This window comes from Culex pipiens, chromosome 3 (assembly GCF_016801865.2).
Source record: "Culex pipiens pallens isolate TS chromosome 3, TS_CPP_V2, whole genome shotgun sequence".
NCBI lineage: Eukaryota > Metazoa > Arthropoda > Insecta > Diptera > Culicidae > Culex > Culex pipiens.
The window spans coordinates 162,466,501-162,484,168 of NC_068939.1; the positions used below are offsets into that span (position 1 = coordinate 162,466,501).

A 17,668-nucleotide genomic window follows, 5' to 3' on the forward strand; every position below is an offset into this window, starting at 1 on the left:
TGAACACGTTAGTTGAATCAATAAATCTCCAACAAGTGTCATACATCGACTTCTGACTTCTCCTTGGTCACCAAGCTGTGGTGGCCGAGGCAGCTAAGTCATTGGATTGGTTTGTCAAAGGTCTCTGGTTCGATTCCCGTTGTCGACACTTTTGGTTTTTTGTTTGACGGATGAACTTTTTTTGCAAATGAACCTCGATATAATAGTTCTATCGCCCATCTCGAGCTGTGTTCTCTGCGTCCGTGAATGGTACCACTATTCTCTCGACTCGAGACCATCATTCTCTCGGACTAGCGCTGCCAGTTTTGGGTGTAGTGGTTTGGAATCGGAATGATGTCCATTGCAATTAAAATAACATGAACACTTTCACAAAGATACGTATTTTTCCTGCATTTGAAAATGCAAAATTTCTCGAAAAAATGCTTCAAATTATTTTTTCTGCTATACGGAAATCAAATCATCAGGATTTTTTCAAACATTTTGAAAGTTTTAACACAAATTTTTGAAAATGTTTAATTTTTTAACAAAGTTACGTTTTTGCAAAAAAAATGTTAGTTTTTTATACAATGAGCATCAAATGTTCGGGATTTTTTTGATACATTTCAAAAGTTATAACACAATTTTATAAAAATAATCGAAATTTTCACAAAACGTCTACGTATTAAAAAAAATACTTAAAGTTTTAGATTTTTAGAAACAAAAATCCGATTATATGAAACCCATTAAATAAAGAACTGAAATTTTAATTATTTTTTTCAACGTACGTAGTTTTGTGAACTTTTTGAGTTATTTAAAAAAAAAATATCGAAATGTATGAAAAAGACTCAATTATTTCATACCCATTTTTTTAAAAACACAAAATTTTAGTATTTTTAGGATAAAAAAAACTTTTTTTTTTTGTATTTTTTTTAAGTTTTGGTAAAATTTTAAGTATTAGCATTAGCATTAGCAATAAAGGTCGCACAATTCCGGATGGCTGCACAACGCTTATCTTGCTGTTTAACTGTAATTAAACGTATGATAGCACTAGACTCTCATCCGGTTACAATATTCCAACACGGGAGATACCATGTTTTCCTCTTTAGATGAGCGTGTAATACTATCCAGTAAGATAAGGGGCTCCTGGCCGGTACCTTGCTAACCTCGGGGATTGGAAGGTATGTTAGTAAACATCTATCTAGAATGCGCAGAGATCTCTACGTCACCTAGTGGTATAGATGTTTGTAGGGAGGTTTTGGACTCAATGTTAGTAAATTGAACGTTTGTTTTTTTTTAACACCACCACCACCACCACCACCAAAACCATACCATCACCACAAAAAGCCATGCTAGATTTTAATACAAATACATTACAAAACGAACACAACAATAAAACCATCTTCCTGGCCCTGCTGTCCACACGATACTGATGCGCAATAATATTAATTACCACAATGACCCCCCACTGCATGCATGACTCGAACATGAACACGAACATAGCACAAAGAGAACACCACAAAAATCCACCTTCCCAACACCACTGCTTGCACGATACAGACGCGCAATAATATCAATTACCATAATGACCCCCACTGCATGCATGACTCGAACATGAACACGAACATAGCACAAAGAGAACACCACAAAAATCCACCTTCACAACACCACTGCTTGCACGATACAGACGCGCAATAATATCAATTACCACAATGAACCTCCACAGCATGCATGACTCGAACATGAACACGAACATAGCACAAAGAGAACACCACAAAAATCCACCTTCCCATCACCACTGCTTGCACGATACTGACGCGCAATAATATCAATTACCACAATGACCCCCCACTGCATGCATGACTCGAACATGAACACGAACATAGCACAAAGAGAACACCACAAAAATCTATCTTCCCATCACCAATGCTTGCACGATACTGACGCGCAATAATATCAATTACCACAATGACCCACCACTGCATGCATGACTCGAACATAAACACGAACATAGCACAAAGAGAACACCACAAAAATCCACCTTCCCATCACCACTGCTTGCACGATACTGACGCGCAATAATATCAATTACCACAATGACCCCCCACTGCATGCATGCCTCGAACATGAATACGAACATAGCACAAAGAGAACACCACAAAAATCCACCTTCCATCACCACTGCTTGCACGATACTGACGCGCAATAATATCAATTACCACAATGACCCCCACTGCATGCATGACTCGAACATGAACACGAACATAGCACAAAGAGAACACCACAAAAATCCACCTTCCATCACCACTGCTTGCACGATACTGACGCGCAATAATATCAATTACCACAATGACCCCCCACTGCATGCATGACTCGAACATGAACACGAACATAGCACAAAGAGAACACCACAAAAATCCACCTTCCATCACCACTGCTTGCACGATACTGACGCGCAATAATATCAATTACCACAATGACCCCCCACTGCATGCATGACTCGAACATGAACACGAACATAGCACAAAGAGAACACCACAAAAATCTATCTTCCCATCACCAATGCTTGCACGATACTGACGCGCAATAATATCAATTACCACAATGACCCCCCACTGCATGCATGCCTCGAACATGAATACGAACATAGCACAAAGAGAACACCACAAAAATCCACCTTCCATCACCACTGCTTGCACGATACTGACGCGCAATAATATCAATTACCACAATGACCCCCCACTGCATGCATGACTCGAACATGAACACGAACATAGCACAAAGAGAACACCACAAAAATCCACCTTCCATCACCACTGCTTGCACGATACTGACGCGCAATAATATCAATTACCACAATGACCCCCCACTGCATGCATGACTCGAACATGAACACGAACATAGCACAAAGAGAACACCACAAAAATCTATCTTCCCATCACCAATGCTTGCACGATACTGACGCGCAATAATATCAATTACCATAATGACCCCCCACTGCATGCATGACTCGAACATGAACACGAACATAGCACAAAGAGAACACCACAAAAATCCACCTTCCATCACCACTGCTTGCACGATACTGACGCGCAATAATATCAATTACCACAATGACCCCCCACTGCATGCATGACTCGAACATGAACACGAACATAGCACAAAGAGAACACCACAAAAATCCACCTTCCATCACCACTGCTTGCACGATACTGACGCGCAATAATATCAATTACCACAATGACCCCCCACTGCATGCATGACTCGAACATGAACACGAACATAGCACAAAGAGAACACCACAAAAATCTATCTTCCCATCACCAATGCTTGCACGATACTGACGCGCAATAATATCAATTACCACAATGACCCCCCACTGCATGCATGACTCGAACATGAACACGAACATAGCACAAAGAGAACACCACAAAAATCTATCTTCCCATCACCAATGCTTGCACGATACTGACGCGCAATAATATCAATTACCATAATGACCCCCCACTGCATGCATGACTCGAACATGAACACGAACATAGCACAAAGAGAACACCACAAAAATCCACCTTCCATCACCACTGCTTGCACGATACTGACGCGCAATAATATCAATTACCACAATGACCCCCCACTGCATGCATGACTCGAACATGAACACGAACATAGCACAAAGAGAACACCACAAAAATCCACCTTCCATCACCACTGCTTGCACGATACTGACGCGCAATAATATCAATTACCACAATGACCCCCCACTGCATGCATGACTCGAACATGAACACGAACATAGCACAAAGAGAACACCACAAAAATCCACCTTCCATCACCACTGCTTGCACGATACTGACGCGCAATAATATCAATTACCACAATGACCCCCCACTGCATGCATGACTCGAACATGAACACGAACATAGCACAAAGAGAACACCACAAAAATCTATCTTCCCATCACCAATGCTTGCACGATACTGACGCGCAATAATATCAATTACCATAATGACCCCCCACTGCATGCATGACTCGAACATGAACACGAACATAGCACAAAGAGAACACCACAAAAATCTATCTTCCCATCACCAATGCTTGCACGATACTGACGCGCAATAATATCAATTACCACAATGACCCCCCACTGCATGCATGACTCGAACATGAACACGAACATAGCACAAAGAGAACACCACAAAAATCCACCTTCCATCACCACTGCTTGCACGATACTGACGCGCAATAATATCAATTACCACAATGACCCCCCACTGCATGCATGACTCGAACATGAACACGAACATAGCACAAAGAGAACACCACAAAAATCTATCTTCCCATCACCAATGCTTGCACGATACTGACGCGCAATAATATCAATTACCACAATGACCCCCCACTGCATGCATGACTCGAACATGAACACGAACATAGCACAAAGAGAACACCACAAAAATCTATCTTCCCATCACCAATGCTTGCACGATACTGACGCGCAATAATATCAATTACCATAATGACCCCCCACTGCATGCATGACTCGAACATGAACACGAACATAGCACAAAGAGAACACCACAAAAATCCACCTTCCATCACCACTGCTTGCACGATACTGACGCGCAATAATATCAATTACCACAATGACCCCCCACTGCATGCATGACTCGAACATGAACACGAACATAGCACAAAGAGAACACCACAAAAATCCACCTTCCATCACCACTGCTTGCACGATACTGACGCGCAATAATATCAATTACCACAATGACCCCCCACTGCATGCATGACTCGAACATGAACACGAACATAGCACAAAGAGAACACCACAAAAATCCACCTTCCATCACCACTGCTTGCACGATACTGACGCGCAATAATATCAATTACCACAATGACCCCCCACTGCATGCATGACTCGAACATGAACACGAACATAGCACAAAGAGAACACCACAAAAATCTATCTTCCCATCACCAATGCTTGCACGATACTGACGCGCAATAATATCAATTACCATAATGACCCCCCACTGCATGCATGACTCGAACATGAACACGAACATAGCACAAAGAGAACACCACAAAAATCCACCTTCCATCACCACTGCTTGCACGATACTGACGCGCAATAATATCAATTACCACAATGACCCCCCACTGCATGCATGACTCGAACATGAACACGAACATAGCACAAAGAGAACACCACAAAAATCCACCTTCCATCACCACTGCTTGCACGATACTGACGCGCAATAATATCAATTACCACAATGACCCCCCACTGCATGCATGACTCGAACATGAACACGAACATAGCACAAAGAGAACACCACAAAAATCCACCTTCCATCACCACTGCTTGCACGATACTGACGCGCAATAATATCAATTACCACAATGACCCCCCACTGCATGCATGACTCGAACATGAACACGAACATAGCACAAAGAGAACACCACAAAAATCTATCTTCCCATCACCAATGCTTGCACGATACTGACGCGCAATAATATCAATTACCATAATGACCCCCCACTGCATGCATGACTCGAACATGAACACGAACATAGCACAAAGAGAACACCACAAAAATCCACCTTCCATCACCACTGCTTGCACGATACTGACGCGCAATAATATCAATTACCACAATGACCCCCCACTGCATGCATGACTCGAACATGAACACGAACATAGCACAAAGAGAACACCACAAAAATCCACCTTCCATCACCACTGCTTGCACGATACTGACGCGCAATAATATCAATTACCACAATGACCCCCCACTGCATGCATGACTCGAACATGAACACGAACATAGCACAAAGAGAACACCACAAAAATCCACCTTCCATCACCACTGCTTGCACGATACTGACGCGCAATAATATCAATTACCACAATGACCCCCCACTGCATGCATGACTCGAACATGAACACGAACATAGCACAAAGAGAACACCACAAAAATCTATCTTCCCATCACCAATGCTTGCACGATACTGACGCGCAATAATATCAATTACCATAATGACCCCCCACTGCATGCATGACTCGAACATGAACACGAACATAGCACAAAGAGAACACCACAAAAATCCACCTTCCATCACCACTGCTTGCACGATACTGACGCGCAATAATATCAATTACCACAATGACCCCCCACTGCATGCATGACTCGAACATGAACACGAACATAGCACAAAGAGAACACCACAAAAATCCACCTTCCATCACCACTGCTTGCACGATACTGACGCGCAATAATATCAATTACCACAATGACCCCCCACTGCATGCATGACTCGAACATGAACACGAACATAGCACAAAGAGAACACCACAAAAATCCACCTTCCATCACCACTGCTTGCACGATACTGACGCGCAATAATATCAATTACCACAATGACCCCCCACTGCATGCATGACTCGAACATGAACACGAACATAGCACAAAGAGAACACCACAAAAATCTATCTTCCCATCACCAATGCTTGCACGATACTCTGGTAAAATTTTAAGTATTTTACAAAAAAAATATTGCTATCGACGTATGAAATAATTCCGATCATTTGATCCCCATATTGTAAACACTGTTTTATTTTTTATTTTTTTCGAAAATTTGATTTGGCCACTTATTTTGATACATCCAATGTAACAGTCACATTTTTGTATATTTGTTCGATAATAAGCTATCCCTTCATGCTTACATACTCAAAATTCTTAAAAATGTTTAGATATTAAATTGACGAGCATTTGAAAAACCTATCAAAGTCACCCTGGATTATCAAAGTCCTTCTAGTTTACGGTACTATTGGTGTAATTTTCACAAAATATAATATACTGGAATAATATACCCCCCTCCTCGTGGACAATTGTCCAAACAAAAAAAAAAAACATTTTTGTATGGAGCGTGGACAATCGCCAGACCCTCCCCCCCCCTAAAGTGTCCACGTGGTTTATGGATGGTCCCATGGGTGCCAAACTCATATTACAGAGAAACTTTTTTTTACGCGGTAGCGTTACGCTTTTTATTTCGTCGTTTTCTCTAAAACCATAAAATATTTTTGCAAGCTTCAAAAAGCGTTTTGTAGATCTGAACAAAACCTACAAATTGCTTTTAAGAGATTGCAAAAATGTTGCATCGTTTCAGAGAAATCGACAAAATAGAAAAACGTAACGCACCGCGTAAAGAGAGGTTTCACTGTATCATAAAATATTGCACATTTTTTTTAATCTAAAATTTTCTTAATTGGCAACATGGTATTATGAGACGTAGCTTTAGTTTAATTTACATTTTGGAAATAATCAATTTGGATTACTTACCGTAATTTTTTTTAGTAAAATACTAAAATTTCTCAAAAACAAATATGCATTTTTTGACTTTTCACTTACCGTAATTTTTTTTGTAGAATACTAAAATTTCTCCAAACAAATTGTGCATTTTTTCAAAAACTAAAATTTTTTTAATTTGCGATATAAGTATCCAAGGACGTGAAATTTTGAATAATCATTATTACATGATTTCGTTAGACAATCATTTTATTTCGTTTTTGAATTTTTATAATACAGATAAACCTTTTTTTACGCGATGCGTTACGTTTTTTCTAATTTGACGATTTCTTTGGAACAATGCAATATTTTTGCAATCTTTTAAAAGCAATTTGTAGGTTTTGTTCAGATCTTAAAAATGCTTTTTGAACCTTGCAAAAAAAACCTTCGGTTAGTTAAAAACCTAACGCCTCCGCGTAAAAAGAGGTTTCTCTGTACTCAATTTTTCATAAAAGACCATCCATAAACCACGTGGATACTTTTTTAATGCTTAACCGCGCCCCCCTCCCCCTGCTGGACAATTGTCAATTTTTTTGTATGGAGCATGGACTATCGGCATAATCCCCCTTCCCCCCCAAGTGTCCACGTAATTTATGGATGGCCCCAAATTTACCGTTATTTTGAATAAAAATCTCATTTCAAATTTTCACACAATGCCGCATTTTATGGAAAATTTAGTTAAAGTTTTTGACAACCGTGACAAGAGTACAGTCAAACCTCGCATAGTGCGTAGGCGTTACGATTTGTGTTTTTTTCGATTACTCTAAAACGTCATACGGAGAAACCTCTTTTTTCGCGATGCGTTACGTTTTACTAATTTGTGGATTTCTCTGAAAAGACGCAACATTTTTGCAGTCTTTTAAAAGCAATTTGTAGGTTTTGTTCAGATCTACAAAACGCATTTTGAAGCTTGCAAAAATATTGTATGGTTTAAGAGCACGAAAATAAAAAGCGTAACGCCACCGCGTAAAAAGAGGTTTCTCTGTACTCAATTTTTCATAAATAACCATCCACAAACACTTTTTTTTGAAAGCTCAACACCCCCCTCCCCCCCTACTGGACAATTGTCTATTAAAAATCTTTTTTGTATGGAGCATGGACAATTCCCCCCCCCCCAGTGTCCACGTGGTTTATGAATGGCTTCTAATTTACCGTAATTTTGAAAAAAAAATCTCATTTCTTATTTTCACACATTACCGCATTTTATGGTAAAGTAAGTTTAGGCTTTTGACAACTGTAACAAGAGTACCTAATATTTAGTCGATTTTTGATTGATGATGATAGTGATGATGATGATTGATAGTTTCTTGAAATATAGGTATCGTTGTATTTATTTCATTTCTAGTTTCTTTTTTTTCTAGTCTAAAGAAGATCTATGACTATGGCAAACAAACAAACTTGCACTTGTTTTTGTGTTTGACAGTTTGCCAAACTCGCAAACTTGTTTGACGTTTCTACAAACAAATATCAGACAACTACGTTTTGTTCTCAACCCTATTCTCAAGTTCCCAATGTTTACTCTCACCACACACACTCACCGCCGGCACTCACCGGCACGTGCCACCCGGCGAACGCTCCCACGTGTCCGCCCGCGGTAACTCACTGGAAGCTCGATGATAACGCGCTACTCTCACACTCTCACGGCGTGATAAGCATCGCTCTCACTCTCTCTCTCTCTCTCTCGCCTGATCTCTTTGTGTCCACTCGAGAGAGCCATTCTTCGAAGGTCCTGGTCCAGAATCCTCCGGCGCGCAGCATCCCCACGGTTGCCTTCAGTTGTCAAGACCGTTCCGTAGAGGATTGACGCGCGCGCGCTCGTACACCGTGCCTAGCTTGTTCCGTGAGTGTGTGTTACCTAGGACGACGCGTGTTGCTTGCTGACCCGTGGCCTACTAGGGGCGCCGTAATTAACGTGGAATACCTTCGGCCTACTTGATGGATTTGGTTTGGGGGGGAATTCGGAAGCAAGGTTCTGCGAGTGGAGTTTGGAGGTTGTGAAGGTTTGCGGGGATCCGGAAGACAAGCTTGCTGGAGAGAGTGTAAGGGATTTAGAAAGGGATTCTACGGCGGATTTACTGCGGGAATAGCGTCACGAAGGCGCAAAGAGAACGTGAGCAGACAAGGGTCAGTGTCAATTGCATTCCGGACAGCTGGATTTTCCGGGATTTGCTGCCGCGTCGAAGGCGATTCCGGGCAGAATTTGCCGATGAGCGATTTTAAATCCTGGTGATTTCGAAGGAAAAGTGAAAATACGTGAGGCTCGTGGTTCTGAAAGTGATTGAGTGGTTCCCGGAAGTGACGAACGATGTTCAACGGACGGTTCGTGGTGGGCTGGCTGGGACTGCTGGTGCTGACCGGTTACGTCCAGTCCGCCATCCCCCTGGGGCAGCTGGGACGGGCAAGTAGTAAAGGTGAGCGCATTTCGTGGAATTGGCTGATATTAATCAGTTTCAGTAAACATGTGATTGTCGAACACCAATTTCACCAGTTGTTAACTGAAAACTCCGTGTTCAACCGCCCAACATTGATTCCCGGGTGCGAATCATGCGTGTGTCCCTCGGGGCAAACATCCGATCCCACAAAACGGCGCGAAACAGCTTGCAGTATTGGCATTTCCGAGACTGAATTACCTGTACTACGTGCGTCCTCGTGGGAGGTTTGGTTGTTTTCGGGGGAAAATATCCTCTTCCCGATGTCCTTTGGCGTTCTACGGAATGGTTCGGGACCATGTGTTGCATACCTTGCGGGCGCGAATTTGGAACTTAAATTTGGGAAACCAACTCAATCTACCTTGAAGTGATGATGATGCTTTTTTTGACAATTTCTAATTTAATCACACACTAAGAAAAAAACGTGTAATCTTACGTCTAATATGATGCACATAATAGGAGCGTCATATTAGACGTATTATTACATCTAACAACAAGGCATGATTTGGTCGTGTAATATTACACGATTGATTTTCAGAACGTGCACTCATTCCAATTGGAAAATCTTATTCGATTTTTTGCTCCCTCTTTGTTTACTAAAAAAGCATCTTGTTAACGATAATTTATTATTTTATTCACATAACAGCAACATTTCTTCCTTCTGTTGTTTTTCACCATTCACATTGCATTTTATTTTGATCATTTTTTCACTACACAATTTTGGTCGTCCCCCGAATCTTCCGAAACCCTGCTCCAATGGCATGTTACGGATTCTTTTCACAGATCCTCAAGTAGAACGTTCTTGTTTCCTTTTTACGGATCCGTCCATGATTTCAGTTCCGATGCACCAGCCGAAAAAGATGCTGCCATTTGCGAAATGAAATAGAGAGAATTCTTCAAGGCGCAGATAAAATCCACCAAGCTTACCTTGTATATCGGTTTCTCATAACTTTGATCGCCGATTTTGTCGAATAATTCGGATTACAACAGGGCAAGGTGCCGCTTATATTCGAAAAAAAAATTCTCAAGAAGAATTTTCTACAAGTTTATGTTGTGGACGCAACGATGATTCATCCAACTGTCAAACACGAAAGAGCGAAGAAAGAGGTTGATTTGATGTACAATTACATCAACTTTGATGTAACGTTACATCAAATTAGATGCTCCAGTTATGTGCATCAAAAAAGGCGTAAAATTAGGTTATTTGTGATGTATTTTTATGTTTTGCAAGTTATAAACCTGAATCAATGGGAATTGGATCAATTTACGTCAAAATAAACAGATTTTTACATCAATATTGAGTTTACACGATTAGATATTACGGTGAATTAGCGATTACGTTAAATGTAAACTTCATTTTTTTTTAGTGTGCAGTTATAATAATAATAATAATTGCTCGCTCTTTGAGATTTGCTAAGGAAAAGGATTTAAACAGAAAATCTTAAACTAAATCACAGATTATTTTGTCTTTTGCCATCGAAAAACTTCGCTGCAAAAGACAGTGTATCGGTTGTAGATGCACTTTATCATCAGCTCACTGAGAGCTTGGCATTGTTCTGCCACGAAAGCGCGTAAGTATCAGGCCTGCAAAAAAATGGGCTTCTCATACAAAATTGAATCGCTTTGTGCAAAGTGGAGACTAAACAAATCGATCTCAAACTTTTTGGAAGATTTTTTTTTAATTTGTTTTATTTTTATTGTTGAATTTTACTTTTAATCCGGGACATTTATACCAATTTTTCCATTAAATATGGTATTATTTTTTATTTGTCAAAATATGGCTAGAACCATGGGAATATTTTGATCAAATTTCAAGGACAATATTACGGTCATAAAATGTCAATCATTTATCTAACAGCGCAAAAAAAATGTCTCACCAATACAAAATTGAGTTATCGGAAGCCTTTTTGTTCTCTGTTATCGAATTTTCATGAATTTTTTTTGATAGCAGAATGAGTTACTTTCGAACAAATCTCTGTTATTATAACAGGTAATCTGAATGTTTGGATAACAAGTTCTGACCTCCTAACAATAACTTTTCTATTTTTTCCCACCTGCACGGGTTCTTTTTTTGCAGTTTAAATTGCACACCTTTTTGATACAAAAAATATTTAAAACTGTTTGGTACCGTAAAACGGGGTGACTTTGATAGGTTTACGATTTTTCCACAATTAAAATTTGTACGGAATTGTTTAGAATCATACAGACCGTAGTAGAGTAGTGTTCAAAGAACCTCAAATTAAACTTTTCATCAAATTTTGAAAAGTTCAAAAAGTTAGTTGGCTATAGATGAGAAAATGTTGATGAAAGTAATTATTTTAAACTTCTCAATGTGTCATGATTTTCTCAATGTACATGATTTTGAATCGAAAACGGAATGCATTCTCGGATTCTTTGGACAATTTTCCACTAGGAGAAGGTTTAATAATTTTGTAAATAATCAATAATATGTGTTTTCGAAACACAATTGAATAAAATCTCCAAATTTATAGACAATTTCAGTTGAACAAATTTTATATAAAACATGAAAACTTGTGATTCGTGCTTCGAATTCAGTGTAAAATGCAATATAAGAGCAATTCCAGCTCAAATCAGGAATTTTTCTGGTACTTTTGTACCCGACCCTCTCCAATTTCAATGAAACTTTGTAGACATGTTAGCCTAGGCCTATATAAGCCATTTTTGTGTATATGAAGCTAATAGTACTCGAAAATAACATTTGAGAACAGTAATTTAAAAATTACTGTATCTCGAAGCCGTTGCGTCGTATCAAAAAGTGGTCAAAGACAAACTTGTAGGAAATTGGACGGGCTTTCTGAATAAAATACACTGAAACAAAAATACACGCCACATCTATGAGATTTTTTGATTTATAAGTCTAAACCTTAAATTTAAAGGTGATGTCACGATTTTTTTTCGTTCAAAATTTATGAGGAAATAGCCTTAAATATAACCAAAAGTCTGACGAAAAATGCAGGATGGTATGTCTCTCCTAAAAAAAATACAAAAATCACTTACTATAACTGTATTTTTGAAAAGTGGCCTAAACGTCAAAATTTTTGAAAACCGGTAGTAGGAATCGATTCTCCAGACAATTTTACATAAAAGTCTCAATATTGACCATTGTCCTATGTCCAATCCTTGGAAAGCGGTTTTAAAAATAAAAATGTTGAAGAAACGGGATTTTTGGTGGTTTTTGGCAATTTCCATATGACAGACTTGGTTTTTCAGACTCGTAAATATTTTTACCGGAAAGCTCGTACAATTTCCCAAAAGTTTGCCTTTGACAGCATTTCAATTGGATGTAAGGGCTTACAGATATAAGCTTAATTAGGGGAAATTCTCGTATGTTTGGCAGGTTAAGCACTCGCTCCTAACTCCATCCAATTTGCTGATTTTCAATATTTAAACAACTAATTTTGCATAACTTTTGATAGAAACTTGCTTGCTCACTTCATATTGAGCTATTTATCACTCGATTTCAGATGAAAACGCTTTTAATTAGCTTCAATTGAATGTCAAAGTTCTGACCTGCCAACATTAGAGGCACGCTGGAATAAGATGCTGTTCCCCTACATTGCTTATAACTGAAAATAGAATATTTTTTTCAGTGTGGTATAAACCAGGATAGTAAATTTGATTACATAAATATAAAAACGATATAAATCAAAAAGCTGTCAAAGGCAAACTTATGGGAAATTGGACGAGCTTTCCGTTAAAAATATTCACGAGACTGAAAAACCAAGTTTGTTATATAGAAATTGCCAAAAACCACAAAAAAAAACGTTTTATCAACATTTTCATTTTTGAAACCGCTGTATCTTCCCAAGAATTGGACATAGGACAATGGTCAATATGGAGACTTTTATGTAAAATTGTCTGGAGAATCGATTCCCTTTACAGGTTTACACAAATTTTGACGTTTGGACCACTTTAAAAAAAAAACAGTTTTAGTAAATGATTTTTGTATTTTTTTTAGAAGAGACATACCATCCTGCATTTTTCGTCAGTCTTTGGGTTATATTTAAGGCTATTTCCTCATAAATTTTGAACGAAAAAAAATCATGACATCACCTTTAAATTTAAGGTTTAGACTTATTAATCAAAAAATCTCTTAGATGTGGCGTGTATTTTTGTTTCAGTGTATTTTATTCAGAAAGCCCGTCCAATTTCCTACAAGTTTGTCTTTGACCACTTTTTGATACGACGCAACGGCTTCGAGATACAGTAATTTTTAAATTACAAAATACAAAAATATTGAAATACCTTACGCCCTTCTCAAATGTTATTTTCGAGTACTATTGGCTCCATATACACAAAAATGGCTTATATATGCCTAGGATAACATGTCTACAAAGTTTCATTGAAAATTGAGAGGGTCGGGTACAAAAGTACCAGAAAAAAAATCTGATTTTAGCTGGAATTGCTCAATATACAAAAAATATTTAAAATTCGTCACTTTTTTGCGTGGATATAAATTTAATGTTAAAAATGAAAATGATGTGCGTGAAATTTCCTACAAGCCGCACGCATCAGTTTTGGTTGCAATTTTTTTTGATCATTTACCGGAGAAATTCTTGATTTTTTTTCATTCTAGAATAGAAATTTTTCTCCCTAAATCACCATGCCATGCTCAAATACATGCTTTTATTGACAATATATGTTCAGGGATTTGGCTATAGTTTGGAGCAACAGGCGATCACATTTGTACGATTTAAGTATATTTGTTTTGTTGCTTTTTCTTAAAAAAAAATACAGCCTAAACAAAGGGTGAGCACCAAGATTTTGACCTCTTTTAATTAAAAACAGAGCTTTTCGAAATTGTACAAATGATTGTTTTTTTTCTCTCTTCTATTCCAAGTTTTGAAATTTATGAGTTAGGGGAAATATACCCATATTAAGCCTAATAAGCGGTCGTGTTTGAATAATGCTGGAAAACCTGGAGTATTCCTTGAAATTCACTTAAACCAAGTACACCAACGAGTAGAGTAACTTTTTGTGAACATTTCTGTTTATTTACACTTTTATTAAAAGTTATGCTATTCCTTTTACAAGCATTTAAGAAAAATATTTTCCAAATGTATTCTAATCACTCGAGAATGCAATGGGTCACGCCCATTTTTCTATTTTCAGCTTAGTTCTTTTTTCTTCCAGCGCTCTTTCGGGTCTGCCTAGTGCTGCCAATTGTGATGAAATTTTATGCGAACACTCACGAAAAGTAGCATTTAAAGCGAAAGTTTCCTGGCAGCACTTGCTCACTCCAACAGGCGCTGCTGGTGGTGTTGGTGGCCACCCTGTGTTCTTGATTTGCCTTCGCTTCTCGCTCGGCTTTCTTCAGCCTTCGATTGGAATGGGTCGCCAAAAGTCAAACGTCAAAAGACCTGGCGCATTTGTTTTTTTGATGGCGCTTGCTGATTATTTACATATTTCGGGATTATTTTTCAAGTGAGTGACTAACTAATGTTCAAAAGAACATGTTGCCGGTAGTTGGAAGCAATTTAATATCTTACGCGCTTTGGAAACGTTAGCGCAAGTGAAAAGATATTGATGGCGACTTTCGTTAAGCAGTAATCATATGACGAAGATGTGTGTTTGATTAGAATGGGTATATTTCCTCTATATTGGAATTTAAAAAAATATCTAAATTTTTTAATTTTTTTTAACGAGACTTCTTAAAAATTTAATTTTTTTCCCAAAAGATAACATTATTTGAGAGTCTTTCCCTTCACTTTTAAACTTTTCTCGCTGTTAATAAAACAAAACGAACAAAAACTTTCGCCTTTAACTTCCGCCCTCGTCCAACTTGCTCGTCACAGCCAGGTTTGCCAGCATTGGCAAAATCCATAAAGTGCTCACCGTCCAGGGAATCTCCTCCACCATACTGCAGCAACAGCAGCAGCAGGTGGTAGAACAGTTTACACAGAACAGTCTACACCGGGGAAAAGGATTCATCAGCTGCTGCTGCTACTTTTGCTTCTGTTCACCGGCGAGGAAAGCCGATTTTTCTCGTTTAGTTAAACTCTGGGGGGAAACAAGTCAAAGTGTTAACCGCGTATTGGCAACTCATCACCAGGTGGTGCCAGAGGGAGGAGGAAAAAAACAGACAAAGTTTTCCCCAAAGGATGGTAATAGCTGGGGAGTTAGGGTGGATGCGTTTCAGTTTGATCCTTGGGGCTAGATTTCAACTTTAACTATTTGAGTATATCAATAGATTTAAGCCACTTTTGAAGAAGAAAAAAAAACAGATAATGTCCAGAATAGCCTACTCCACCCTACAATTTCCACGTCAATGATCAACTGTGTGGTTCGCGCGCGGCCGGCCTATCTGTGTTCCGAGAAGAGCCGCAAAGTTGTTTTCCCGTTGATGGGGAAAAAAAAGTTTTTCGATTTTTGACGAGTTAATCACATTCTGTGTGACCCACGCGGGCGGCCCGTTTCCATTGATTAGAACTGAAACTTTGTCTTGTTTGGCTGAGCCGAGAACATCGCGGTGTTGAAACACACTTTAAACCCTGAAACGTGAACGTTACATTACATCAGCCTTTCGATGAGTCCCATGCGTTGAAGCGATCTCCAAGTCTGCAGCGTTCCTCGCGTGGCTCAAATACATAATTGGCGAACCACCTCGTTGAACCAGTTGCCGGAGCTGCTCCGCCAGACTGATGCAAAATCTGATGCAATTTTGATCGATCGCTGCGGCAGCAAAGTGCGTCGTCGTGACCAAGTCTCTGGTCCAGTGGTGGACAACATTAGATTCGATTCAATTTTCTGATAATGGAAAATGGGTGCGAGAAATGGGCGCGCTAGGCTGCACCTGCACGCGTGGTGGAAAGTGTTTGAACTGGTTTTTCCCCTGGGGGAGGTGGGGGAACTGGACCTCAATTTCCATACACTTGGCACCGTTGGGCTGAAGTACATGATGATGACGATTTTGTTTGGTGTTTATTGAGGGCAGGTGGTGAGATGGATTGAAAATTGGATTGAGAACAAGTGGTAATTTCAAAATGAGAGGAGAGTTTACTGGTGCTTGAAGAAACGAGTTGCAAATAAGTGTCAATTTCTTTTTGAAAAAAAAAAAAAACAATCCATAAACCACATGGACAGAAATCCTCAAACTTAATTAAAAAAATGGATTTATTTTAAGATACATTTAACTACTTTTTAAAGTTTCGTCTTACCTTTAACCAGACCGGAGTCAAATAAAATTTGTGATATTTCATTGTATTAATGTGGTAATGGTCTTGGGGTTCCATTATTTTTTAAATGTCAAATTCGCGTGATGGTACCAAGGCCAGTCCTTGGCAAATAGAAGAAATATACCCTTTCGAACCAAACACCTATCTTTTGATCATAATTTCTATTTTGCGAGACCATTTCTCATCATTTTGTTGGCACACACATCCAAACGCAAGATGAGAGCTTAACTGCCTAACGAAAGTCGCCATCAATATCGTTTCACTTGCGCTAACGATTTCAAAGCGCTTAAGATATAAAATTGCTTCCAACTACCGGCAACACGTTCTTTTGAACATTAGTTAGTCACTCACTTGAAAAAAATCCCGAAACAGGTAAATAATTAGCAAGCGCCATCAAAAAAACAAACACGCCTGGTCTTTTGACGTTTGACTTTTGGCGACCCATTCCAATCGAAGGCTGAAGAAACCCAAGCGAGAAGCGAAGAAAGAAAGAGCAAAGGGTGGTCACCAACACCACCAGCAGCGCCTGTTGGAGTGAGCCAGTGATGCCAGGAAACTTTCTCTATAAATGCTACTTTTCGTGAGTGTTCGCTTAAAATGTCATCAATTTTGGCAGCACTAAGCAGGCCCAAAAGAACGCTGGAAGAAAAAAGAACTAAGCTGAAAAAAGAAAAATGGGCGTGGCCCAATGCATTCTCGTCTGATCAGAATACAA

The 17,668-nt window shown here is 39.1% G+C and overlaps 1 protein-coding gene across 7 annotated transcripts in view; it reads left to right on the forward strand.

Moving 5' to 3' along the window:
- The window catches only part of LOC120429861 (very low-density lipoprotein receptor-like), a 373,714-nt gene that overhangs the window by 115,572 nt on the left and 240,474 nt on the right, over nucleotides 1–17,668 (forward strand). For 4 of the 7 annotated variants that reach the window (XR_008212404.1, XM_052709694.1, XM_052709693.1 and 1 more), the window contains exon 1: nucleotides 9,113–9,739. The exons of 1 other annotated variant lie outside the window; for it this stretch is intronic. Coding sequence is in view for 5 of the 6 variants with exons in the window: in XM_052709694.1 (XP_052565654.1) it covers nucleotides 9,634–9,739 (106 nt within the window). In the remaining variant the exon portion in view is untranslated. Of the gene's footprint in view, nucleotides 1–9,112; nucleotides 9,740–17,668 lie in introns of those variants that run through there. 2 more of the 7 variants (XM_052709696.1, XM_052709698.1) reach the window with 1 other exon arrangement.